The 25,187-nt window shown below is 55.6% G+C and overlaps 2 protein-coding genes across 8 annotated transcripts; one reads left to right on the top strand and one right to left on the bottom strand.

Annotated features, from left to right (window-relative positions):
• Nucleotides 1-302: 302 nt before the first annotated feature.
• On the bottom strand, nucleotides 303-5,620 carry SLC25A39 (solute carrier family 25 member 39). Of its 5 annotated transcripts, none has more exons than XM_059998636.1 (13): nucleotides 4,505-4,627; nucleotides 4,124-4,226; nucleotides 3,540-3,639; nucleotides 3,347-3,406; nucleotides 3,190-3,234; nucleotides 2,806-2,939; nucleotides 2,400-2,467; nucleotides 2,133-2,257; nucleotides 1,781-1,954; nucleotides 1,346-1,455; nucleotides 1,050-1,131; nucleotides 892-972; nucleotides 303-804 (listed from the first exon to the last, which is right to left on the bottom strand). In XM_059998636.1, the coding sequence occupies exons 3-13, from the start codon at nucleotides 3,622-3,624 to the stop codon at nucleotides 689-691; spliced, it is 1,080 nt and encodes a 359-aa protein (XP_059854619.1). In that variant the 5' UTR covers nucleotides 3,625-3,639; nucleotides 4,124-4,226; nucleotides 4,505-4,627; the 3' UTR covers nucleotides 303-688. The 5 variants fall into 5 exon arrangements, with proteins under 5 accessions (XP_059854619.1, XP_059854622.1, XP_059854621.1 ...); XM_059998639.1 differs by having other exon boundaries at nucleotides 2,806-2,915; XM_059998638.2 differs by lacking the exons at nucleotides 4,124-4,226; nucleotides 4,505-4,627 and adding an exon at nucleotides 5,488-5,620.
• Nucleotides 5,621-18,484: 12,864 nt separating this feature from the next.
• Nucleotides 18,485-25,166, top strand: GRN (granulin precursor). Of its 3 annotated transcripts, none has more exons than XM_059998725.1 (13): nucleotides 18,485-18,547; nucleotides 21,141-21,285; nucleotides 21,410-21,535; nucleotides 21,653-21,737; nucleotides 22,195-22,307; nucleotides 22,404-22,539; nucleotides 22,662-22,756; nucleotides 22,998-23,121; nucleotides 23,378-23,475; nucleotides 23,567-23,812; nucleotides 24,051-24,284; nucleotides 24,385-24,615; nucleotides 24,705-25,165. In XM_059998725.1, exons 2-13 carry the CDS (start codon nucleotides 21,148-21,150, stop codon nucleotides 24,840-24,842), a joined length of 1,764 nt encoding a protein of 587 aa, XP_059854708.1. In that variant the 5' UTR covers nucleotides 18,485-18,547; nucleotides 21,141-21,147; the 3' UTR covers nucleotides 24,843-25,165. The 3 variants fall into 3 exon arrangements, with proteins under 3 accessions (XP_059854708.1, XP_069396144.1, XP_059854707.1); XM_059998724.1 differs by lacking the exon at nucleotides 18,485-18,547 and adding an exon at nucleotides 20,185-20,290; XM_069540043.1 differs by lacking the exon at nucleotides 24,051-24,284 and having other exon boundaries at nucleotides 24,705-25,166.
• The last annotated feature ends 21 nt before the right edge of the window (nucleotides 25,167-25,187 follow it).

The raw sequence follows: 25,187 nt of genomic DNA, 5'->3' as shown, positions 1-25,187 counted from the left end.
TGAGCAATACAGCTTCGGCCTAGAGATCCAGACCCTTCCATTAGGCCAAAGCCTGGCAGTGAAGCCACCCTCCCTCCTGGGTTGTCGCTTAAGTGTACCCTTGGGGAGAGGTCTCACCACCCCCTCAACTCAGGGTCCTTATCCCCACCTGCTCTCACTACACTGTGGGAGGGGTCCTCTATGTGGGTGCCACCTGGGCAGCCAAAGTCAACGTCAAGGTCCCTTCCAGCCCTCTTCTGTGCAAATCACTCACCAAATCCTGCTTCCCACCCGCCCCAGAGACCCCCACAATCAGAGGCAGTGGAAAGAAGTTTATCATCTTTAGACTCAAGGAGTTAACAAGGGTGGTGCAAACTATGCCGGGCGCAAGGCTTCGCGGCTCCTGGGGGCAGGCCCAGCTGCAGCAAAGCCACAGGGAAAAGAGGGGGGAGAAGTTAGCAAATTTGGTCTTGAACTTGAGGGGAGGGCGTGATGATTCCTGGGGCTGGGGAATGGGGAGCAGCAGGAAGAAAGAGAAGAGGGGTCGGCGTGGGCCCAGAGGGGCAGCCGCCTACCCCTGGGGCTCAGAGGGGGGAGGAAAGAGAAAGGAGGCCCCTCCCCGCAGTGCTGAGGAAAAGGCACTTGGCTCAGTCTCCTCCCGCCCCACTCCCACCACGGAAGAGGTCGGGTCCTTGTCCCCTCGTTCCTTTCAAGGGCCCAGAAACTGTTCCTGGTTGAGCCTCTGGAAGAAGCTTTTACCGAACTCATAAGTGCTGATCATGATGGCACACGACGGGGCGGCCTTGATGATCCTCGGGAGGAAGCCTGCGGTGGGAGGGGGAGGCTGGGGTCAGAGGTCGGGCCCCCAGGAGCCCCACCTCCACCAGGGAGTGGACACACACAGCCGCTCACCTGCAAAGAGGCCCCTGGTGCCCGACTCAGCCCGGATTCTCCGCAGCAGTAGCCAAGTGGAGTCCGCGTGTGGGGGTGTCACTGCAAACCAAGGCGAGGCCCTATAAGACCCCGCTGGGGCCCCGCCTGCCCTGCCCCGCACAGCCGGGGCCCCTCACCTCTCACAGCCTCCACCGCTCCTAGCGCGACCTGGCGCTGAGTCTTCACCACATCGAAGGGTAGAGTCAGGATGGCCGCCACCTGGTGGGGTGGGGAGAGGGCTGGTCTCCATTCCCAGGACCCCCATCCCCTGCACGCGGCTAGGGTCTGCCAGCCCCAGCTAGAGCTTCAGAAGGGCAGGGGGAGCGCACTCCTTGACAGGCAAGCAAGGACTCTTTTCCGGAGCATCTGCAACGGCCCTCAGGTCACCCCAAGGACACCTCTACTGGCCACGCTCCCAGCCTGGTCAACTCACTGTCCCTGAGATGCCGCCAGCCACAAAGCTGATGCCCACAGAGGTCTGGTCCTTCGGCCTGAGCCCACGCAGCCAGCTCTTCACCAACTCATAGTTGAACCAGTACAGAGCTTGGGGGCACAGGGGTTCACTCGTTAGAGATGGGAAGGGCAGTGGGACAGGCCACGATCCTCCCACCTTTCACAGACTTATATCACGACCACTCCCTCCCAGCTACGAAGCCTGCCTGCCACGTGCCAGTTCCCGTAACAGGCCCTGCAAGAAGTATCTTGTGAACACCTTGCTGAATATCCCGCCCGCTGGGACCACTTCACAGATGAGGCGTTCCCGGCTCCGAGAGTTTACGTGACTTCAAGGTCAGTAGTAGCAAAGCTGGGACTTGGCTGTAGACTTCCTGGGCTCCCTTACCCCAATCCCTGCACTCCTGGGGCCTACCTGAGAAGGGCACATCCCGAAGGGCAGTGGGACCCCAGCCCAGCCACAGTGAGCGCCAGCCGCCTTGAGCCACAGCTGCTCGGACGCAGGTGCCCAGCTCCCGGTATGACAGATGCTGAGCCTGCAGCTTTGTCCGCACCAGCTCCAGGGGACTGATCACAGTCACAGTGCCCACTGCGGGGACCAGTGAGGAGGGGTCAGTTTACAGGTCCCAGGGGCAGCCTGCCCAGCGTCTGGGGGCCTTGAACGTCCCCCCCACCCCTAGGCTGGCAGAGGTTGGAGCTGGGAGTCCAGACTGGGCTCTGGCACAGGTGGGGTCAAAGGAAGGTGGAAAGCCCAGGGCTGTGCTCACAGCGGGCCAGTGCGCCAGCCACCATGGGTGCGTAGAGATCAGAGGTCAGGGCTCGACCACACAGGAAGGCCTTGAGTTGGTCGTAGGCGGTGAAGTAGACGGCAGTGGCCGGCACAGTCATCACCCTAGGGGTGTGAACAGGTTAGCCAAGACTCCCCAAAGTTCCCAAACCTCCCAAGCTTCCCCTGCCCCACCCAGCCAGCCAACAGGGGAGTAAGGGGTCAGTGGGGTATCGGGGAAAGCAATACACAGAACTGGGGTACTCACAGGGTGGCTGGGAGGCCGCTCCACAGGGTCCTCGTGCCCTCATGTCTCACAATCTTCACAAAGGCATCCTGGCCAAGCAGACACCAGCCCAGGAGGAGGGAGGATGAACATGAACAAGGCTTGTGGTGGGGCTGGCCCAGGCTGGGCCCTAGCCTGATGCCCTCGCTCCTACCCAGTAGCCCCTCAGGCCTCTACACGTGGAATTCCCTATTTGGCTCCACACAGACTCCTATTCACCCTTCAAAATCTTGTGATGGCCCCACCTCCTCAGGAAAACCCTTCCCAAACTGAACTGGCCACCCCTATGTGCTTTGCGCTACCCGTTCTTTCCTGGGTCTGCTGCCTGACCAATCTGAATCCCTCAGGAATGCCAACAGACCCAGCTAAGGGTACAGCTGCTCCTCACCACGGTGCCAGTGAAGCGACTGGGGTCCTGAAACCAGATGGCACAGCGGGCACCATTTGGGCACAGGTACAGAGGCTCTAGGACACCATTGCAGTACAGGAGGCATTTCCCTGTGGATTGGAGAGAGGAGGGCACTGGGGAAGGGGAGGCGCATTAGCATGACAGAGCCCTGGAACCTCACAGGGAGGTGGTGAGCTCCCATCCCTGGAGGGCCAGCAGAGCTTGGGGTCCCTGGGTGGACGTTCTTGTGTAGGACAGAGAGCTAGCTAATATGATCTAGAAACGCGTACTAGTCCGTGGCTGTGAGGCCCCCGTGTGCCCCGGGGAGACTGGGACATCCCTCCCCAGGACACTTACAGGTCCCCCGTGGCGTGGGACACTCACATTTGGCGTAGGAGAGGCTCCAGAGTCTGGAGGAAGACATCAGCTCTAAAACACAAGGCACTACCTCAAGTCACAAATGTTCCCCACCTGCCCCAGGGACCTCATCTCTGGGGACCCCTGACACCACTCCCTATTGGCTTCAGGGTCAGACACTCACCACTGGCCACCGAGGGGCGCTGAGACTGCAAGCGTACCTTCACCACGTCCAGGGGGGTCACTGGGGGAGGAGGGCAGGTCTGAAAGCTCCTTTCAGGACCCTGCCCCGAACCCCTCTTCCAGAGCCAAGTCATTTCTAATCTCTGGTCTGCCCCAGTCCCAAGCTGCCCCCACCCCACCATCCCAGGTCTTACTGAAGAGAGAGGTGACCACGGCCCCAGCGCCGGATGCCACCATTTGTTGGAGGGGACTAATGCCCCCAGGGTCCTGGTCAGCCATTTTGTAGCTCCAGTTCTGAAAAACAAACCTCAGTCAATTGGAGCACAAAACCGGAGTCAGGGGGAGGGAGAGAAAGGAGGCAGAGGCTCTTGGGGACACTAGCTGGACCCTCACCCCACTCACTCACTATGAGTTTCGCATAACCACTTTTTATAGCAGTTATTGTCAACTCCACCTTGCCAAAGGGGAAAGAGGCTCAGAGATGAGGTGACCTGCCCAAGGTCACCGTGGGAGCAGTTAGGAAGGAATCTGGGAGAGTCATCCGTCAGTTAATGGACGGTAATGACCCACCGCCATTCCTCACCCTCACCACACGGGCTTACTGTGCACCTCTTCAGTGCAGGTGCCCGGGTTGGCCTGGGGGACCCAAAGATCAAAACGCCTGAGCCGCCCCCCTACGCCCCCCACTCCAGCACCCAGCCCCAAGGCGGGCGCATGCGAGCCTCGAGTCACCGGACGTGGAGAGGTAGAGCCCGGCAGGGAGGGAAAGGTAACAAACCTGAGGGCGGCGAAGGGTCCGTCCACTCTCTGGGACTGCAGGCGGGGGTTCCCGGCCCTCCCCCGCGCCCGTCCTCCCGAGGCCGGAGGGCCAAGCCCCAAGCCTGGATGGGAAGGATAATCTCTCTGCTCCCTCTCCCTCAAAATCTCTTTCTCAGGGGAGCCGGTCGAAAGTGCGGGAAGCAGGCATGGGGAGACAAGATCGCTCTTCGCCCCTCGGCGACACTCTCTGTCCTGGCCCCGCGCGCAAAGGGCGCCCGGTGGGGCCGACCAGGTCGGCCCGCGACTCCCGGCCCCCATCCAGGCCCGGTTCAGGCTCCCAGGACCCCCAGAGACCCGACTCCCGCCTCCGCCCCCTCAGCCCAGGTCCAGCCCCGCCCACCTGGCTCTAGGCCGGTGCTTGCGCGGCGCGGCGCCCGGGGCCGGGCGGGCCCATAGCGGCTCCGCGGCCGGGACCGGCTCCACTCCCGCTCGCTAGGCACCCAGGCCGACTCGGAAACTGGACGAGCCCGTCCCGCCCCTGGACGGCGCCGCGAGGCCCCGCCCCCCCCACGGGCCGACCAGCCGACTGCCCGGAGTGAGGCCGGCCCGCCCACTCGCGGCCTCCTCTGGGTCCCGCGCTGACGCGGCCCCGCGCCGCGGGTGCCCCGCCGGGCCCGCGCGCCAAGGTCGCGAGTCTCCACGCCGCGCTTGACCTGGCGGCAGCACCGTACTTGACAGCGTATTGTCGCCAACACCACCCCACCGGCATCCCGGCCGAGCGCTGCTCCCGCAAACTTTCTAGACGAACGTGGGTAAAGCACTGTCCCCATTTCCCTCATTTGTTTGGTGGCGGAGGTTTGAATCAGTTCTTCCAAGGCCATGGGGGGCGATGAAATAGTGCTGGCAAACATTAACCCATCGGGTTCGTTGCTGATGTTTTACAACTTTACGGCGACCGTATCAAACAGGGTCGTCCCTATTTAACAATCCATCGAGACTGCAACTGCAAAACCACTTGACAAAACTGAGGGGTACCCTGCGGGTGTGGGTAGTGAAGTTGACGAGTAAGTAACCCGGGCCAGGCAGGCTGGACAGAGAGGAAAGGCTGGCCCGGGAGCCGGGAGACGTGGGTTCAACCGGGTTTAACTTGGGCTTCGTCCCACCTCCCTGTGACCCTGGGCAAGTTACAACACCGCTCTGGGTCTCGGATTCCTCCTTCGCACAGGAATAGGATTGAGTCGGGGAGAAGGAGACCGACATTTCTGTGTTGGTTTCTCTCACGAAACCTATTTCTTCTACGTCTCAGAACTTCTAGTAGATCATTATTAACCCCGTTTTACAGAAGACGAAACGGAGGCTTAAAGTTAAGAACTGGACAAGTACCTCCCCCGCACCACATTGCCTCCCCGAGTGACAGGTGGGCGTTAATCCTGGACGTCTCTGATCCCGCTTCTCAGGAGCCGCATTTCTGTCCCGGACCAGCCCCGCACCCGAGACCCCATCAGCTGCCTCGCTTTTAAAACTTTCGTGCGGCGAAGAGTGTCCTGAGAGAAAAAGGAACACCGGCTGCGAGCCTGCGCCTTTAAGAAGGGTAGGCTGCGACTTTGACGTCACCAGCTCTTCCGCCCCTTACCCCGAGAATGGTCGCGTCCGGGCCTGGAGTCGCCCGCCAGCCGGTGCACGCCGGGTTAGCACGTGGGTTCCAAGGGGCCAACCGTGTGCTTTCCCTGAGAAAAGACTTTGCGGCTCTCCACCGCTAGGAAGCCCGAAATGGGGGGCGGGGAGTGACCCGTGAAGTGCTGCTGATCAAAAGGGCCCTGAGAGAAGGCGCCCTTTACATGCCCTTCCCATACCAACTGAATTCTGAAATGACACAAAATAATTTTATAAACTGACAGGGCGAGAACCCAGCCCCTGTTAGGGTCCTTTACTCCCTCAAAGTTATGACTTACACAGTTTCACAGCCATCAGCCAAGAGATAACTCCCCCCCATTTTACAGAGGAGGAAACTGAGGTCCTTGTGTGTAATGACTCCTGGTGTGGAGTAGAATCCAGACTTCTCCTACGCACTCTCCCATTTTTCACATGAGAAAATGGGGACCCCAGAGGTCAAGTTGCACCAAGATCACACAAATGAAAGAGCTAGAATTCAAACCCCGTCCTACCTGAGTCAGAGGATCTCCCATCCCATCCCATTCTCAACCAGGGCTCTCTGCTCCCTGCAAATGTTTACTCAGGCCTCAGGCCCCAAAGAACTCTAAGATACAGCGCGGTGGGGCTGCACCACTTACCTGCCTCCAGATCAGAGCACTGGGAGGGCAGGACCTGGTTCCAATCTGGGCTGCCTGCTGCAGCAGCTGTGGGACCTCTAGCAAGTATCTAGAGTCCTTTAAGCCTTCGTTTCACCCATTTATAAATGAGCTGATGGGGATCAAAATACCCCTGCCTCATGGGAATTTGAGGATGTAATGAGTTAATAGCTCTAAAGTGCTTAGAGCCCTGTCTGGCACTTGGCAAGCAGCTGGTGGCCACTACTATTATTACGGATTGCCCCCCGCCCCACTCCAGGACCTGTGGCACAGAAAGTTCTGGAAAGGGTCTTTAGAGCAACCAGGATTCTGGTCCCACCTCTGCCTCTAAATGCAGGCACAGATAATGATAACTCCTTACACACCTTCTTCCCCAGAGCAAAGTAGCACAGCCAGGAATCAAACATGGTGACCTCTGAGCCTCAGTTTCCTTCACAGTAGAATGAGGGGCCTGCACTCCATTTCTGGTTTTCTTCTTGCAATAGGATGCCTTTGAGATCTGTCACTACACCTCAGTTTCCTCAGCTGAAAATAACGATGAGTTACCCATCCTGCTAATTTACAGACTCTTAGCTAAAGTCATGTCTGTGAAAAGCTGAGTCGACAAACAGTTCTGTAGTCCCACCCAGAGCTGAGTAGATCTCACTCCCTGCCATCCCCTACATGTAAATGCTTGGAGGCTGAGAAAACCTTGGTATAACCAAATGCCAGCATGCTGGCAACCGTCTGGGCGGAAGGGAGAAGTTATCCACCACTGGAGCTGGTGGAGGTGTCGTCCAAGGACGATCATAGCGACTGCAGGGTGGATCCAGAGCCTTGAGATGCCCATGAACCTGTGGGGCTCCGGCTAGACTGGCCTGACCTGAGAAGCAAGCCTAGAGGCCTGAGGAGGCGGCGGCCACTGTCCCGGCTGTGTCAGCCGCGGTTCACGCTGACCACACACCCCGTGGTCCTACTAGAGGCAGCATGTGGCTCCGTGTGGCCATCACCGGCCTCCTTGTCAGATGGAAAAACAGAAACTCCTTTCAGCTGTAAAAGGGGAGAAAACAGTACCAGCCCCAGGGATTATCTCAGGGACTGATGGACAAGTCCTTGCCTGGCAAGTGAGGTAAACAGAAGATAGTTTATTGTAAGGCTGAATTCTTCCAGGGCGAGCCCCAGCTTGCACCCGCAGGGCCTAGGAAGACATTTATGCGGCTGAAGTAGGGCTCAGGTTCCTCCCGTGGACGCTACCAGCACCTCTGAGTTCAGGGCTTGAACCGTTCCCCCCTAGAGGTGCCTTCCTGTAGGCAAGGCCCCAGGCTGCAGGACCACTGAACCGGAGAAGAGAAATCCAAACTCTAGGCCTCACGTTAAATGCCAAGTCAGATCTTTGATTGGGCCCTGGGGGCAGGGAGGGGTGGGGAAGTTATAGAGGACTTTATTGTGACAACTGGAGAAAACTGAATAAAGCCTGTATAGTTGATATTACTTTATCAACGTTAAATTTCTTGAGTGTGGTAACCATACAGTGGTTTTGTAGAATGTCCTTGGTCTTAGGAAATGCACACTGAGTGTTTAGTGGCATATGTCTGCAACTGTCTCAAATGGTTCAGCAAAAATAAAAAGATAAAGCCAATGTAGCAAAATGTGAACAACTGTAGATCAAAGTGAAGGGTACATGGGCTCATTGTACCATTCTTGCAATTTTTCTGAAGTTTTAAAAGGTTTAAAAATAAAAAGTTAGTGGAGAAGGGGATTTCTCCCTCTGAAATACATATATATTATGTATAGAATCAGAAAGCAACAAAGCTGGGGACTCCCTGGTGGTCCAGTGGTTAGGAATCGGGGCTTTCACTTCGGTGGCCTGGATTCAATCCCTGGTCGGGGAACTAAGATTCCGCAAGCCATGCACGAGAAAACAAAACAAAAACAAAAAACACAACGAAGCTATCTTTTTTTTTTTTAAGTATTTCTTTATTTAGGCTGCACGCGGGCGGTCTTAGTTGCAGCAGGCATGCCTGCATGTGGGACCTAGTTCCCCAACCAAGGATAGAACCTGGGCTCCCTGCATTGGGAGCAGGAAGTCTTACCCACTGGACCACCAGGGAGGTCCCTGTATTTTTTTTTTTTTTGAAGGTTAAAAAAAGAAATAAATGTAATAGCTAGAATCAGCCCACCCAGGGAAAGGCCTCTCTTGTCTCCCCCCAGCCCCTCCCTGGCTCGAGAAGATGAGCTGGGAAGTTTCTGGACACCCAAGTCTTCATTGGGAGCACCCTGGGTGTGGTCTGAGGAGGTGGGCTCCAGAGGTGAAGGGTCCTGGCTAAGACTGCAGAGCTGCCTTCCCCCCAACCCCCCACCGGATGCCTGGAACTCTCTACTCTGCTGGGGAGTGTGGATTAATCTACCCCCGAGGAAGGCAGTTTTGGGCCATAGCCATCAAAATTCCAAATGCCCAACCCTGTGACTCAGCCGGGCCACTTGTAAGCGTTCCTCCCTGATTGGCTTGCTCATGTGCGAAATGACCCGCCCTTACCGTAGCCCTGTTTGTAACAGCAGAGTGCCATGCAAAGGGACTGCCTGACAATATCCCCATATAACAAATACCACCTTGAAAGGGATGCTGACTTCCACTTCCGAGTGTAAAACAACCTCAAAGATAAGTGTTAAATTAAACAGCGGGGCGGGGAGTTGTTCTCGATCTGAGCTCTACCGCCCCCTAGGGGAAATTTGGGGAATTTATGAGGCCATTTGTGATTGTCACAGGATCAGAGCCCCTGGCATTTGACAAAGGTCAGGGCAGGGATGCTCAATGTCCTATAAAGTGTAGGACAGTTTGACATTAACAGGGATTTATCCCCGTACACCTCGCGGCTTTCCTCTGTCTTTCTGGACAACCACATACAGTCGTCCCTCGGTATTCATGGCGGGTCGGTTCCAGGAGCCCCTGCAGATACCAAAATCCGGGGATGCTCAAGTCCCTTACATAAAATGGCCTAGTACGGGGAATACAGTGGGCCTCTCTGTATCCGCGGGTTCCACATCTGCAGATTCGAGAAATCTGTTCATAATTATCCGACCTCGAAGCCAGCTCTATTTCACCCATATCTTTTTAAATGGTTTTATATTGATAATCTATAGAATTTCCCAGGAATAAAACTACCATGCAGTCTTCAGGAAGATGTGGCTTTGTCTCCGTTAGAACTTTACCAAGGATCATTCACCATTCAGAACATCTCATCCTGTTGGCCACCTGGCTGGTGTGAGCTGAGTTACTAAGAAAATACTCCAGCGCTGAGCCTCCATTTCCGGTTCTCCATCGCCAGTGATTCATGGGCATCTGCAAGCTTCTGTTCTCTCGTGGAGTCAAGCCTGAGCTTTCACACACAGAAATACATATTATTTCATTCTAAATTACTTTCTTTTATTTTTCCTCTCTATTACAGTTTGAATTTAATACAGATTTTTAAAAACGTGCATAGGAAATTACACTCTCTGTGAATTTCACTTCGGAAAATTTATTGAAGGAGAGTTACGAACTATATTACCAAAAGAAGACTTTGGATCTGATTCTGTTGAGAACCTCATGAGCTCACCAAGCACCAGGGGTCCCATGTAGTGTCACTGCCTTCTGGGGCTGCAGGTTCTGCTTCTCAGTGTGCCTGAGGCTGCCTGGAGCATGTCAGCCTCCAGAAAAGCGTGGCCGTGCCAGGGCTGAGCCCGTGTCTCAGTGACCCAAACTGAGGAGGAGCCATCCCAGCTGGGCCTGGACCAAAGGCCTGACCTGTGTTCGTCTCCCTCTCTCTCTTTTTGATTTACTGTTTCCCTCTCTTTTTCTCTTTTTAAAAATGTTTGAGTGGGCTTCCCTGGTGGCACAGTGGTTGAGAGTCCGCCTGCTGATGCAGGGGACACGGGTTCGTGCCCCGGTCCGGGAAGATCCCACATGCCGCGGAGCGGCTGGACCTGTGAGCCATGGCCGCTGAGCCTGCGCGTCCAGAGGCTGTGCTCCGCAGCGGGAGAGGCCACAACAGTGAGAGGCCCCCGTAACGCAAAAAAAAAAAAAAAAAAAAAAAAAAAAGTTTGAGTATTGTATGCCAAATACCGTTGTAGGTACTGGGATATAGCAGGGAACAAGCCACACTGGGTCCCTGCTCACACTCTTTAGTGCAGGAGACACACACAAACAAGTAAATAAACAAGACAATTGCAGACAGGAAGGACATCTGTGAAGGCACTAAAACAGGTCACGTGATGGAGAGGGCCTAAGACGGCCTAGAACAAGGGGGATGTGGGGGGGGGGTCAGGAAACATTGATGGAGATTAACCCATAGTGAAGGCCAAGGAGGGCCGAGCAGGCTGGGATGAAGGAAAGTGCTCAGATGAGAGCTGGGCACTCACACTGAAAGAAAATCTGGCATTGAAAAGAACAACTATGATGGTTACGAACACAGGCTCTGGACCAGACCTGTATTCAATTTCTGGCTTCACACCTTTCCAACTACACAACCCCAGGAAAGTTGCTTAACCTCTGAGTCTTCCTTCTTTCATTGTAAGATGGGGATGATAACTGTACCTACCTCGCAAGCCTGTGTTAAAGATTAAAGGAGAGCTTAGTACAGAACCTGGCGCAATGTGAGTCTCAATAAACATTAGCCAGACCTACTTTTTAAAACCATGGAAATCAAGTATACCAGCAACCATCCTAACGTAAGAAATTGAATTAAAGTCCCCTGATGTGCATTTGAGTACAGATTTCTCTGCTGACTTGTTGGGGGAATTTGTCTCTTTTCTGGGCCTTGTTCTCATCATTTTTGATGTCCGGGACTGCTGAGAGGTTTAAGATGACAGATGAGGCGTGTGAAGGAGGTTTGTGACCCGGAAAGCGTGCCCCGGGTTGAGGGGGGGAAGTTCCCTCCTCCTGTCCCGCCCTACATGTAGCTGCTTTCTCTCTCTGTTTCTCCTTGGGCTCCTGGAGATGACTCTGACCCGACCTCTCTGAATTTTCTGGAGAAGGCCGTTTCCTCACCTAAGCCCTGGCCCAGTGCTTCAGAGACAAATCATCAGATTAACAAGAGGAACCTCTTTGATGTCCTAAAAAGAATTCCTCCCATTTTATGTGCCACTTTACAAGATCTCTTTACATCCATCGTCCCATTTGAACCTCTCATGACTGTGTAAGAGGGCATGTGGGGGTTATCGTGGACCCATTTTACAGATGAGGAAACCACCTCAGAGGAGTTAAGTGACCTGTCCAAGTGATTTGAAGCGGGTGTCTCCTGACCTCTAGGGGGCCTGCCTGGAGAGGGGACAGGAGAGCTCAGGTGGGCTGGAAGGGCTGGGAGGGAGGACAAGTTGAGCTGGCGTCAGAATCCAGTGGAGCCTCGCGATGTGGGCAAAAGCCCTGAGGTCTGATCAGCTTGGACTCAGATACTGACACCACTGCTTAGTAGCCGGATGGCCCTGGACAAGACCCTTAGCGTCTCATACATCTGCGAGGTGGAGCTAACACTCTGCAGTGTTGTTAGAAGGACTCAGTGATGTGGAACAGAGGAGGCCGGCAAAACATGGTCCTGATTCTTCTCCTTTCCACTCCCCGCCCTGCCCCCAAGTTCATTAACATTCCAGCCCTAACAGTCAACGAGACAACAGTGCCCACAGCCCAAGCTGTCCTTCCATTTCCGTGACCCAACCTGGCCACTTGCTGCCCTTGACAACGGCTAGGCTCCAACTCCTGGAGTCCACAGGCAACGCAGCAACCACTGAGGGGGCACAGCTGCCCCCAGGGCATTCTCAAGTTCAGAAAAAGGCACAGGATAGGGAAAGTTTCTCCCTGTACCCACAGGGAGGTATGACACTGGCCAGACCACCATCGGGGCCCAGCCCCTCCCACGCCTTCCAGGGGACGGACGGGGTGTCCTTAGATGTGGTGCAGGGCCAGCACCCTGAAGGACCTTCAGAAGGGTTTGGAGGATCTGAGCCCCTGTCTTGGGTTTGGCTGGATGTTTTCTTTTCCATTTGAGTGGCGTCAAATTTTACATCATTGATTTTGTAAATTTTAATAGGAAAATGAATTTTAGTCCTGAATAAATGTAGTTTAGTTGTCAAAATTCTCTCGATCGTAGGAGTAGTGGAGATGGAGGTGACAGCTTATGAGGATCGACTATGAGCCTGGTACTCCTTTTTTTCTTGGCCGTGTGTGGCGTGTGGAATTTTAGCTCCCCAACCAGGGATCGAACCCTTGCCCCCTGCATTGGAAGTGTGGAGTCTTAACTACTGGACCGCCAGGGAAGTCCCCTGAGCCTGGTACTTTACATACATGTGCAAGCACATTCCATCCTCCTGAAACCCTGGCAGGTAATTATAATACAGTTACTCTATTTCACAGATGAGGGCATTTAGGTCAAAAAAATAAGGCAAAGTCACCCAGCTGGGAAGAGGCCGAGCTGGAATTTGAGATCAACAGGCCAAGACAAGGTCCCACTGCCCAGATACCAGCCCACTGCCCAGGTTTCCAGGAAAGAGCTGGCTCCTGTCCTCCAGCGCCTGCCACCTGCCTGTCCCAGAGGCCCATCGGGCTTTCTGGAGACTCGCTGGGGTCAGTCCTTGCCTCTACCAGGAAGTTCTTCTCTGGATCACCCCACTGCTCTTAGAACGTAAGAAACTGAAAGTTTGATCTGGGAATGTGCCTTCCTCTCCCACAGAAGGCAGATGCTGACTCCACGTCTGGATGGGAGGAGAATTCAACCCAGCTCACCCTACCCTGTGTCTCCCTGCCCCAACCCCACCCCTGAGGGGTTGAGTCTTCCTCTGGCCCCTCTGCCCTGGTCTGGCTGAGGGGTCCTGATGTTTTCGGTCTGATGGGGTGCCCTTCTCAGGAGTCTGAATTGGACCAGGTGCAAATAGACCCTCCTGGACAGGGTTCTGGACTCTGGGCCAGAAGGATGCCATGGGGTGCAGCCACGTGGGGGGTCCAGGTGGATTTCTGGGAAGAGAGATACATGGGCCATGGCTCGAGAGGAGAGGGTGAGGTGGGCTGAGGGGTGGGTGGGCAGTCTCCCAGGCTAAGGTATGTGTGAGGGGGAGCTGGGGAGGGCCCAAGGGGAGGAATCACCACAACCAACGGTGGCAGCTTCGTTAATTGAGCACATACTTGGCTTAGGCCCTGAGCTGAGGGCTCTGCGGGAATCATCTCATTCCTGAGGGAAGCGCCTTCTTGTCGTGTCCTCAACGTAAAGACCAGGACGCTGAGGCAGAGAGGTGTCAAGTCACACAGCTTGTAAGAGGGAAGGGGACCGGAGAGGAGTTTCCTCGCTGGGCGCTCGGTTCCCCGTTGCATAGAAAGGGGGTTCAGTGAGATGAGGGGCTCTCAGACCTGCACATCAGGATCCCTGAAGCTCCCTCCATTACAGGGCAAAGCCAAGTAATCCACTTCCCCTACCTGCCTTCCCCCTTCTCCCCTCTCTTCCCTCCCGCTGAACCCCTGCCCTGCATCCTGCACCCCACAGTTGGATTTAAAGATACCATCCAGCATCAGTCTACCTGCAGCCGGGGCCAGGTGGAGTCACCACAGCTCAGTGTAGACTCTGAATCTCCCAGCGGACAGACAGCAGGGCAGTGTTCACCCACTGCCCAGATGAACACACTGAGGCCAAAGGCGAATTAAGAATTCACATACAAGCACACAAGGGAAAGTCACAGAAGAAACCGTTAAAGGGTTTGGAAGTGGAAGCCTGGTGCAGAAAAAGAGAGAGGATAAGAGTGCTGCTTTGTGTTGGGACTTCCCTGGCGGTCCAGTGGTTAGGACTCCGAGCTTCCACTGCAGGGGGCACAGATTCCATCCCTGGTCAGGGAACTAAGATCCCGCATGCCATGCAGCACAGCCAAAAATAGTAATTGATTAGAAAACAACAAGGGAAGTGGCCTGCCCACTGGCACTGGGCAAGTTCACGGCCTATGCTAGGTCAGGAATCCAGGTCTGGTGCCTCTGTTGCCAAATATCCCGCCACAGCCTCTGGCCTGGGTACTGGCCTGCTCCTGCCTCCCCTCCCCCACACCTACCCAGGCAGGCTGGAGGGCCAAGCAGCGCCCCACAGACACCAGTCAGGTGCCCGATGAGGAGGGCAGACGCCTGAGCAACTGGGGCAACAATTACTCACCCTAAGGTGACTCAGGCAGGATGGGGAAGGAAGGAGTAGGTGTGTTCGAGGCAGGGGCTGTTTCTGTGCCCTCACTCCAACCTTAGTGTTCAGGGCTGCCAGATTTAGGAAATAAAAATATAAGATGCCCTGTTAAATTTGAGTTTCAGATACACGAGGAATAATTTTTTTTTTTTCTTTTTGGCCACACTGCACAGCTTGAGGAGATGATCTCAGTTCCCCAACCAGGGATTGAACCCGGGCCTTGGCAGTGAGAGTCCGGATCCTAACCACTAGGTCACCAGGGAACTCCCAGGGATTAATTTTTAATTGAAGGTATGTGTCAAATATTGCATGGGACATAATTATGCTTTAAAAATGTGTCTTTATTTGAAATTCAAATTTAACTGGGCATCTGATGTTTTATCGGGCAATTCAAGATCTTGGGGGGAAAGGCCCCTGGCCCTGGGGCAGCTGTGACTCTTCTGTGAGAGCAGAACTGGAAGTCTGAATGAAGAAAACCCTGAAGGGGTGATGGGAAGAACTGGGGAGAGGCTGAAAGAAGCAGAAAGAGGGAGAGAGAGGGAAGCTGTCCAACCCTGACCTTGAGGAACCTCTTAGCCAGTCACATCCGGGGTTCTCTTCATGTCAGGCCTCTCAGTGGAATCTCCTATCACTGTGGTGCCTCAATCCAGGGTAGTGCTGGCATCCGAGGTGGGACCACAGCAGGAATTGTCACAGACCAGGAAGAACATATTTCTAACTTCTTAAGCAAGTGTGGGCTGCAGGAAGGCAGAAGCCACAAAGGAAAAGATCGATTGCTAGATTTCAGATGACATAACAACACAACTTCTGACCACAAAAGATACCATTAACAAAGATAAAAGACAGATGACAGATTGGGAGGAAATATCTGCAACATATATAATATCCAGACTATATAAAGAGCTCCCACAGTTCAACAAGAAAAAGAAACACGGGAGAAAAATGAACAAGGGATAATGTGATGGTTAGTTTTTTTTATTATTGAACTATAGTTGATGTACTATATCAACTATACAATATCATGTAAGTTACAGGTGTACAATGTAGTTTTTATAAGTTATACTTCACTTACAGTTATTATAAAATATTGGCTATACTTCCTGTGTTGTACAATATATTCTTGTAGCTTATTTTATATATAATAGTCTGTACCTCTTAATCCCCTATATTGCCCCTCCCCCATTCCTCTCTCCACTCATAACCACTAGTTTGTTCTCTATATCTGTGAGTTTGTTGTGTGATGATTAGTTTTATGTGTCAACTTGGCAGGTGTTTTTGGATGAGATTAACATCTAAATCACTGAATTCTGGCTAAAGCAAATTGCCCTCCATAATGCAGGTGGGCCTCATCTAATCAGTTGAAGGCCTGAATTGAACAAAAAGATTGGCCTCTCCAGGCAAGAGGAAATTCTCTAGTAACTGTCTTTGGACTTTCATCTGCACCATCGGCTCTCCTGAATCTCCAGCCTGCAGGCTCACACTGCAGATTTTGGACTTACTAGCTTCCATAGTCATGTGAGCCAATCCTTTTTAATAAATCTTTTTCTATATACACATCAACTGGTTCTGTTTCTTTGGAGAACTCTGACTAATACGGATAAGAACAGGCATTTCACAGAAGAAATACATATGCAGAATAAACATACACAAAAATGCTCAGCTTCCCTTGAGATCAAGGAAATGCAGATAAAACCATGAAATATCTTCCCTCATTAGAATGGCAAAAATTTTTTGAACTGGCATATCCAATGTTAGTGAGTACATGGGAAATAAGTTCCCCCAATATTGAGCCTGGGAGTGTAAAATGGAAAAATGTTAAGGCAATTTGGTATTAATATTTCAGCATACCTTTTACCCAGCAATGTTACTTTCAGGAATTTAACTCCCATATGTGCACTCAGAGACATGTTCAGAAATATTCGTTGCCTAATTATTTGTAACTGCAAAGACTAGAAACACATAAAAGTCCATTAAATGAGACTGGTTAAGGGAATTCCACCCTGGTGGTCCAGTGGTTAGGACTCTGAGCTTCCATTGCAGGGGGCACGGGTTTGATCGCTGGTAGGGAAACTAAGATCCCACAAGCTGCACAGCGTGGCCAAAAAAAAAAAAAAAAGAGACTGGTTAAGTAAACATGTAACACCTATAGTGTGGAATACTTGGCAACTGTCAAAAAGAAACTGATAAATAAATCAAGACAGCCCATATTCATGAATGGGAAGACAATATTGTTAAGAAGGTAATACACCCTAAACATAGATTCAGAGCATTCTCTATCAAACCCTCAGCTGTCTTTGCAGAAACTGATCCTAAAATTTACATAGAAATTCAGGGGACCTAGAATAGCCAAAACAATCCTGAAAAAGAAATTAGAGGACTCCCACTTCCCCTATTTCAAAACTTGCTAAAAAGCTATAGTAATTAAGACAGTGTGATACTGGCTTTAAGAATGGACACATCTATCAGTGAAATAGAATTGAGAGCCCAGAGTCCAGTCCTCACATTTACAGTCAGTTGATTCTATCAAAATCTTCTCTACCCAGACTCCCGCCACCCCTGAGTTTGGCTATTTGTCCCCAACCCCAGCCTCACCCCCAGCTCAAGCTCTTTGCTTAACCTGCAGTGCTCCCCAGCCACTCGGCACAACCAAACGCGGCCCTTCCTCCAAGACCTGGCACCAGGCTTCCTCTGGGCCTCTCATCTCTCCTGGTGCATCTCCCATCACCCATCTCTGTGGGGGAAAGGCCCCTTGGCACTGAGCAGTCTAGCTCCTGCTGCTGGTGAATCTGTTCCGTGTGGTATATTTTCTCTCCTCACCGGCATGTCAATTCCTGAAAGGTAGGGCCAACTGAAACTAGGAAGCCACTTGCGCTATGCACGCACAGCCAGCCCAGCCTGGTGCCACACACCCAGCAGCTCCTCAAGTCCACTCCATTGAACCTGGCACTCAATCCCTGCCCAAGGCTGCCTTTCCCATCTGGTTTCCTAATGCTCTTCCCATTACCCCCTATCTAGCCACTTCTCTAACCCCTCCCCACTTGCCAGTTTAAATCCTCCCAGCCTCAGCTCAAAAAAGTGCCCCCACGGGGCTTCCCTGGTGGCGCAGTGGTTGAGAGTCCGCCTGCCGATGCAAGGGACACGGGTTCGTGCCCCGGTCCGGGAAGATCCCACATGCCGCGGAGCGGCTGGGCCCGTGAGCCAAGGTCGCTGAGCCTGCGCGTCCGGAGCCTGTGCTCCGCAACGGGAGAGGCCACAACAGTGAGAGGCCCGCGTACCACCAAAAAAAAAAAAAAAAAAAAAAGGCCCCCAAGGTGGAATTAAACCTCTTTTTCCCTGCCTAGAGCCAACCTACTACGTCTTCCCTACACACACCTAGAGCACCTGGCCCCCGATTCTCCAACCCCACCCCACCCCCTGCTGTGAGCCCCTTGAGGAAGGGGCTTGAGGGCTGTTTATCCTTGCCCTCACTACTCCTTCACTCCCCTTTGGGGCCCGGCTGCCCAGCATTAAATCTGAGTTTGTTGACTAGAATAGAAACAGGATGCACAGCTGTTCCAAATCCAAGAGACATCCTGTAAATGCTCTTGTACGCACCCTCTAAGGGACAGCTCTTGGCTCTCAATGTCCCCTGACAGGAGCTGGCCCATCTCGGGATGGGGCTGCAGGAGGCGGCGAGGCGGGAATCAGCAGGCAGGCTTAGCCGGCGACGGCATCACATGATTGCCTAATCACATGATCCCTAGAAATGGGGGGTTGGGGAGAGAGAGGAAGGGAGGGAGGAGAGTGAATTGAGTAGGAAAAGCAGCACAGCCTCCCAGGTTGGCCCCGCCTTTACGTCGACGAGGAGCCAATGGGAGTGAGACAGCCCGGACACCTGGCCAATGGAAACAGAGGTGGGTGGGCCAACGCGCCGAGGGGGCCAAGTTGGTGAGCTGCCCGGTAGCTGCTCCCCAGGGATCGCCGACCCCGACGCAGGTAAGGAGGGTGGCTGCGTAGACCTCTCGCTTGCTCCTTCCCAGGGGCCCAGCCAGGAGGAGGTGGGGGCTTCAGGCTCCTCTGTAGTTTCATCAGGGAGACAAGAAAAGACTCCCTTAGAGCAACTCCGATGCACTGGAAGGGGTTTTATGGGTGGTGGGAATAAGCAGTAACTGCAGTGACCCCCATTAGAAGGGGCTTTCTCCCTCTCCAGCACCCCTGGGGCCTGCAGCCCCTTCCCCCAGAGCAGAGACTACTCCGTTCTGGAGCCGACTCCGCCCCCGTCGGCAGGTGGTGGTGCTGGTGGGTAGTCCCCGCGGCGGCCGGGAGCCGGCGAGGCGCCCGCCCATGGTCCCCGAGCTCGGGGGGCTGGGAACGGGGCTTGAGACGCTGGCCTCCTCAAAGACAGTAGGGACTTGGGAGTGGTGACTGAACCCCTGGGTTGTGTCTGGCTCTCTCTCACTTCCTCTCGCGGGGGTGGGGGTGGGACGAGCTAACTTCCGCCTCCCCCTGCCACTTTTTCCTGCTCTCGCTGCTGGGTTGGCTCACCTTTTGGGAATCTCTCTCTCCTGACACTCGGAGTTGGGGGCTGCCCCCTAGTGGAAGATGACGGAGCTGGGGGCTTGAAGAGGTTCCTGTCCCTCTCTGCGGTGGCAGTGTAGGGTGGGGAGGAGAGAGGCCACCACTTGGAACCCTGCTGAGAGGACTGGGGTCCCCTCCTCCCCCATCCCTGGTCCTGAGTGTGTTTGGGCGCGTGCATGCACGTATATTCGGTAGAAGCATACACTCTACTCCTGAACCTCAGGATACACAGGAAGGAGAATATATGTAAATGAATCATTAGGGCGCTGAGTAGTCTGAGATGTGTGCAGACAGGCACTCCTACAGCGGCCAGCTGTAGATGCCTTGCAGGGTGGGGGGCTGTGGGCATCGGTGTAGAGGGTGAAAGGGGCCGCAGTCCAGGACCAGTCTTCTTCAGCCTTACCTGGCCAGGAGATGGCCTCCTGGGGATGGTCTTTGAGCTGGAGAGGGGGCACTGAGGAAAACCAGGTGAGGGAGAGAGGATGTGAGTGACTGGGTGTGTGCGATTCCCTGCCATACAAAGTGTGCAGTGTCCACACACAGACTAATGGGGAACTGAGGCCCAAAGACAGGGAGCAACTTTTGGGGCTCTCATAGTCAACGGTGGCAGTTCTAGGACTAGGAGCCATGTGCAGAATCCAGGCAGGCCCGTACTCTGTGTTTCTGTCCTGGCCTGGTCCACCTGTCCAGGAAGCGCTTCTACCCCTCTTCTCAGCTTGGACCCCAGGCCTCTCTCCTCCTGGGGTTTGGGGTCCCATTCCCAGGCACTACCCATGGTCCACTTGTGAAACGAACCCAGGTCCAGTATAGTCTGGAGCCATCAAAGCCTGTCATCTCTATGTCTTGACATATGACAGGGGGGAGTTACTTCACATCTCTAGCCTCAGTTTCCTCCTTTGAAAAGTAAAGGTAATAATTTCTACTTTGGACAGTTGTTGCAAAGAAGAAAGAAAATAATGTAGAGTGTTGTCACTGGCTCCTAAGAGGCTCAACAAACATGACTGTTTTGGCCCCTCTAGGCAGCGTAACATCTCTTGGGCCCACCCCATTGAGCTAGCAGGGCTGGCTGAGCTTGGGGGAAGAGTTGTTTAAGAAGTGAAAGGCTGCTCCCTTCCAGAGACCGAGGCTTACTTCCCACTGATGATGCAGATCGGCAGCCCGGTGGGCACACGTGGTCTCCCCACATGCAGCTGGGTTTCGGCCCCAGGGCAGGGAGAGGTGGGGGGAAGGGAGGGGGGTATGTTTGGGGATTCTGAAAGGGCCTGGTGGTATTGGGGGGCCCTTAGAACACAGGTGTCCCAAAGGTTGACTCAGCCTGTGTATCCCCTTCCTTGGGTGGGGAGGCGACAGTCAGTGGGCAGGTGGTGGCTGGCCTCTGGGGAAGGCAGCCCAGACTCCACCGGCACCGTACTTCCTTTTTCACAACTTTCTCAACCCCGTGGTTGCCAGTGTCATCAAGTGTCCTCCCCTCCCCTTCCCCCGCCAACAGGCCTTAGCAGGGTGCAGGTGTGAGCACAGCATCAGGCATCTAGGGGGGCTGGCTCAGGAAGTGGAACCCTGGCTTTTCTTCAAGGGGAGACTCCCTCCTTGCACCCCATCCCTGTCCTCTCATGGCTACTGATGCCTTCCCCACCCCTCGGAGGTGGTCCACATCCCCACAGATCAGACCCACAAAACCCACAAATCTTCCTGACTCTCACATACCCACGTCTCTACACACTCAGCCACAGAGACTGAGGTGTTAGGCCACATGTGGGGACACAGATTCACACACGTGCTCATGCCAGCATTCATGCTCATGGGTGTACACGCGCCGGTGCACATGTGACACCCACACAGGACACACGTAGGAAACTGAATCTCAGGCCCCGCATCCTTCTTCCTGTCTGGACAGGGTGTGGCTGGGGAGGCTCAGCTAGGCCTGGGCCTGGGGCAGGGGGAGTGACTGGGCCCAGAATCGAGGGTGGCCTGGGCTTCAGCTGGTTGCCAAACGCCTCTAGGGGTTTTGCAGGTGGACCATGTGGACTCTGGTGAGCTGGGTGGCCTTAGTGACAGGGCTGGTGGCTGGAACACAGTGCCCAGACGGTCAGCTCTGCCCTGTGGCCTGCTGCCTGGACCTGAGAGGAGCTACGTACAGCTGCTGCAATCCCGTTCCGGTGAGTGCCCTTCGGCCCAGGCAAGAGCTAGCAGCCTGGGATTTCCTAAAGGTTCATCTTGGATTGGCCAGAGGAGGGGGCCGGGCTCGGGTCCTTCTGTTTACCCCTTTCTCTCGCTTCCCAGGACAAGTGGCCCACGGCGCTGAGCCGGCATCTGGGCACGCCGTGCCGGACCGACGCCCATTGCTCGCCCGGCTACTCCTGCATCCTCACTGTCTCGGGGACCTCCAGCTGCTGCCCGTTCCCAGAGGTGAGGGTGCCATCAGGTCGATGGAGGGCTTGGGTCTGTGTTTATACTTTTCCTGCACCCTCTTCCCGCCCTCAGGGAAATGGGCCTAGCCAACGAAGGCACCTCTGTGTCCCACAGGCCGTGTCATGCGGGGATGGCCACCACTGCTGCCCCCAGGGCTTCCACTGCAGTGCTGACGGGCGGTCCTGCTTCCAAAGATCAGGTGAGCCAGATGGGCAGCACATAGAGCCTGGAGCACCCAGGCGTGCAGCCAGCTGGGTGACCTTGATTCCTGCCCTCGTGTCCTCATTCACGTGACATCTGTACTAAGCAGCCCCCCTGCTCTGGAGAGAGGAGCAGCGCGGGGGCGAGGAGGGGTCAGGAGAGAATGTAAGACTCCAGACCCACGGCCAAGCATTCTGTGGGTGGGGACAGGCCAAGCTGGCCTGGTTTAAGGCCTACCCAGTCAGTGGATGCCTCTGCCCTGTGCCATATTGCTGGGGCAAGGACTGGCTTGGGGGACAGTGGGTTAGGAAAGCCTGAGGGAGCCCTGAGCCCTAGTGCCAGCCCCCGAATCCTCCTGTAGCTGGGCCTGCAGGCTCTGGTGCCAGCAGCTCCTTGAGTGGTGGGAGGAATGACCTTCACTGACGGGGTGGAATCCTGGGTCATCCCGTCCACAGATACCAAGCCCTTGGGTGCCGTCCAGTGCCCCGACAGACAGTTCGAATGCCCCAACTCCTCCACATGCTGCAGTATGCCTGATGGCTCGTGGGGGTGCTGCCCCATGCCCCAGGTACAAGTTTGGGAAGATGGGGGGAGGGAGGAGGGCAGTGGGGGCAGAGGAAGGGCTGGAGGGAGCAAAGACATAGTCAGGGCCATCTCTTCTCAGGCTTCTTGCTGTGAAGACAAGGTGCACTGCTGCCCTCACGGCACCTCCTGTGACCTGGCTCGTGGCCTCTGCCTCACGGCCGCAGGCACCCACCCCCTGGCAAAGAAGATCCCTGCCCAGAAGACTAAAAGGCCAGGTAAGAAGGTGGGAGAGTGTCGGGGTGTGAGCTGGGAGCGAGGAGAGGCCTCATCTAACTCCTAGCTGGGGAGACCTTCCCCTCCACCCTGGCTGCCCCCTCACCTTTCTCTCTCCTTCCAGTGGTCTTGTGCCCGGATGCACAGTCCCAGTGCCCTGATGGTTCTACCTGCTGCAAGCTGCCCAGTGGAAAGTATGGCTGCTGCCCGATGCCCAGTGTGAGTGAGGGGCTGTAGCCAGTTGGGCTGTGCGTCCACAGCCATCTGGCCTGGACACCTACCTACCAGGCAGGGACTCCAAGGGGTGGGGCTGGCTGGCTGGTGGCTGGCTGGGAGCCTGGCTGCTCAGGACTCATGCCACCCCCTAGTGGGGGATTGGGGCAGTGCCAGCTGTCGGTCTGGCTGCTCCCTGAGCTCTAGGGAGACTGGAAATCCCAAAGACGACTTCGCCCTCACCCAGGCCATCTGCTGCTCCGACCACCTGCACTGCTGCCCCCAGGACACTGTGTGTGACCTGATCCAGAATAAGTGCCTCTCCAAGGAGAACGCTACGGACCTCCTCGTCAAGCTGCCCGCACACACAGGTACCGGGGGAGGCGGCAGACGCCGCCATTCCACCTGCACCATGAGGAGTGAGCAGAAATGGCCGCACGGAGGGGCCAGGGCAGGGACAGCCCCCTTTCGTCCACATTGGGCCTCGCCTTAGGATCACTGCCGGGGTGGCCTGAGCGGTACCCTCCATCCTTCACATCCGGTTCTAGCTGTGGAACTGACAAAGGGAGGGCACCCCCGAGGGTTCCCAGCGCCACTGCTGACCCATCCTCCTTGCCTGCCTCACAGTCCAGGAGGTGAAGTGTGACATGGAGGTGAGCTGCCCCGACGACTACACCTGCTGCCGCCTGCTGTCCGGGGCCTGGGGCTGCTGCCCTTTTGCCCAGGTACCGAGGAGCGGTGAGTGGCCTGGGCTGAGCAGAGGGTGGCAGCCAGCTAGGCCCCCCAGGCCCACCGTCCCCTCTCCCTCCACCCTAGGCTGTGTGCTGTGAGGACCACGTGCACTGCTGCCCGGCCGGGTTTAGGTGTGACACAGAGAAGGGTACCTGTGAACAGGGGGCCCGCCGGGTGCCCTGGATGAGGAAGGCCCCAGCCCACGTCAGCCTGCTGGACTCCCGAGCCGTGGAGAATGATGTCCCCTGTGATAACGTCACCAGCTGCCCCTCCTCCAATACCTGTTGTCGACTCACGTCTGGGGAGTGGGGCTGCTGTCCTGCCCCAGAGGTGCATGGAAAGGGGGAGAGTATTGGGGGGAGGGACGGTGTCTTGGCCTGAGCACATGGCCAGGCTCCTGTTGCCTTGCTCTCCTGCCCTCTGCCTGGCCCACGGGTGGCACCAGCTCAGTCAGAGTCATTCCCAGCTGGAGGAGCTGTGAGCAGGAGAGGCAGAGTGGAGGCAGCGGGGGCTCAGCGCTCCATCCCGTAGTAGCTTCCTAGACCACCCTTTTCTGCCACCTCCCCAGGCTGTCTGCTGCTCAGACCACCAGCACTGCTGCCCCCAGGGCTACACGTGTTTGGCTGGGGGGCACTGTAAGAGGGGGAACAAGGTGGTGACCGGACTGGCCAAGTTGCCTGCCCGCCGGGCTTCCCTGTCCCACTCCAGAGACATGGGCTGTGACCAGCACACCAGCTGCCCCGTGGGGCAGACCTGCTGCCCGAGCCTGAGCGGGGGCTGGGCCTGCTGCCAGTTGCCACACGTGAGTGCCCACCTGCCTGCTTCCGGACAGGACAGGGGAGTCCAGTCCCAGGTGGGGGGAAGTTAGGTGGTCGAGAGTGTAATGCCCCTTTGTCCCCCAGGCCGTGTGCTGTGAGGACCGCCAGCACTGCTGCCCGGCTGGGTACACCTGCAACGTGAAGGCCCGATCCTGCGAGAAGGAGGTGGACTCTGCCCGCCCTGCTGCCCACCTGGACCACGGCCGGCACGTGGGTGTGGGGAACGTGGACTGTGGGGAGGGGCACTTCTGCCACGATAACCAAACCTGCTGCCGAGACAGCCGAGGGGGCTGGGCCTGCTGTCCCTACCGCCAGGTCAGTGCCACCCCCCGCCCTGGGGCCGGGTGTGGGCCTGGGCCGGGTCCTGCCACGCGCAACTCTTGCCCCCCACTCCCACCATCCAGGGCACGTGTTGTGCGGACAGGCGTCACTGCTGTCCCTCTGGCTTCCGCTGTGGGGCCAAGGGCACCAAGTGTTTGCTCCGGGAAGCCCTCCGCTGGGACGCTCCTCAGAGGGACCCGGCCCCGAGGCAGCTGCTGTGAGGAGGGACTGAGGACTGAAGACACTCCGCGGCCTTTGGGACCCTGCTCAGAGGGTGCCCACTGCTCAGGCCTCGCCAGCACCTCTCCGCCGCCACAGTCTCCCAGACCCCCATTTCTGAGTACCCCTGTCACCCTGGGAGGCGGGGCCTCAGTCTAAGGCCCTCCCTATCCCAACGAGGGCTGTGGCAAAAGCCACGTTTCCAGCTGCCATCCCCTCCCCCCATTTCCGTGGACCCTGTGGCCAGGTGCTGTTCCCTATCCACAGGTGTGCATGTGTGTGTGTGTGTGTGTGTGCGCGTGCGCTGCAGTAAAGTTTGTACACTTTCTTAACAGTGTCTGATTTGG

This window comes from Delphinus delphis, chromosome 19 (genome assembly GCF_949987515.2).
Source record: "Delphinus delphis chromosome 19, mDelDel1.2, whole genome shotgun sequence".
Taxonomy (NCBI): domain Eukaryota; kingdom Metazoa; phylum Chordata; class Mammalia; order Artiodactyla; family Delphinidae; genus Delphinus; species Delphinus delphis.
Note: the sequence above shows the minus strand (reverse complement) of the source record. Positions and strands in the feature narration are given on the sequence as shown.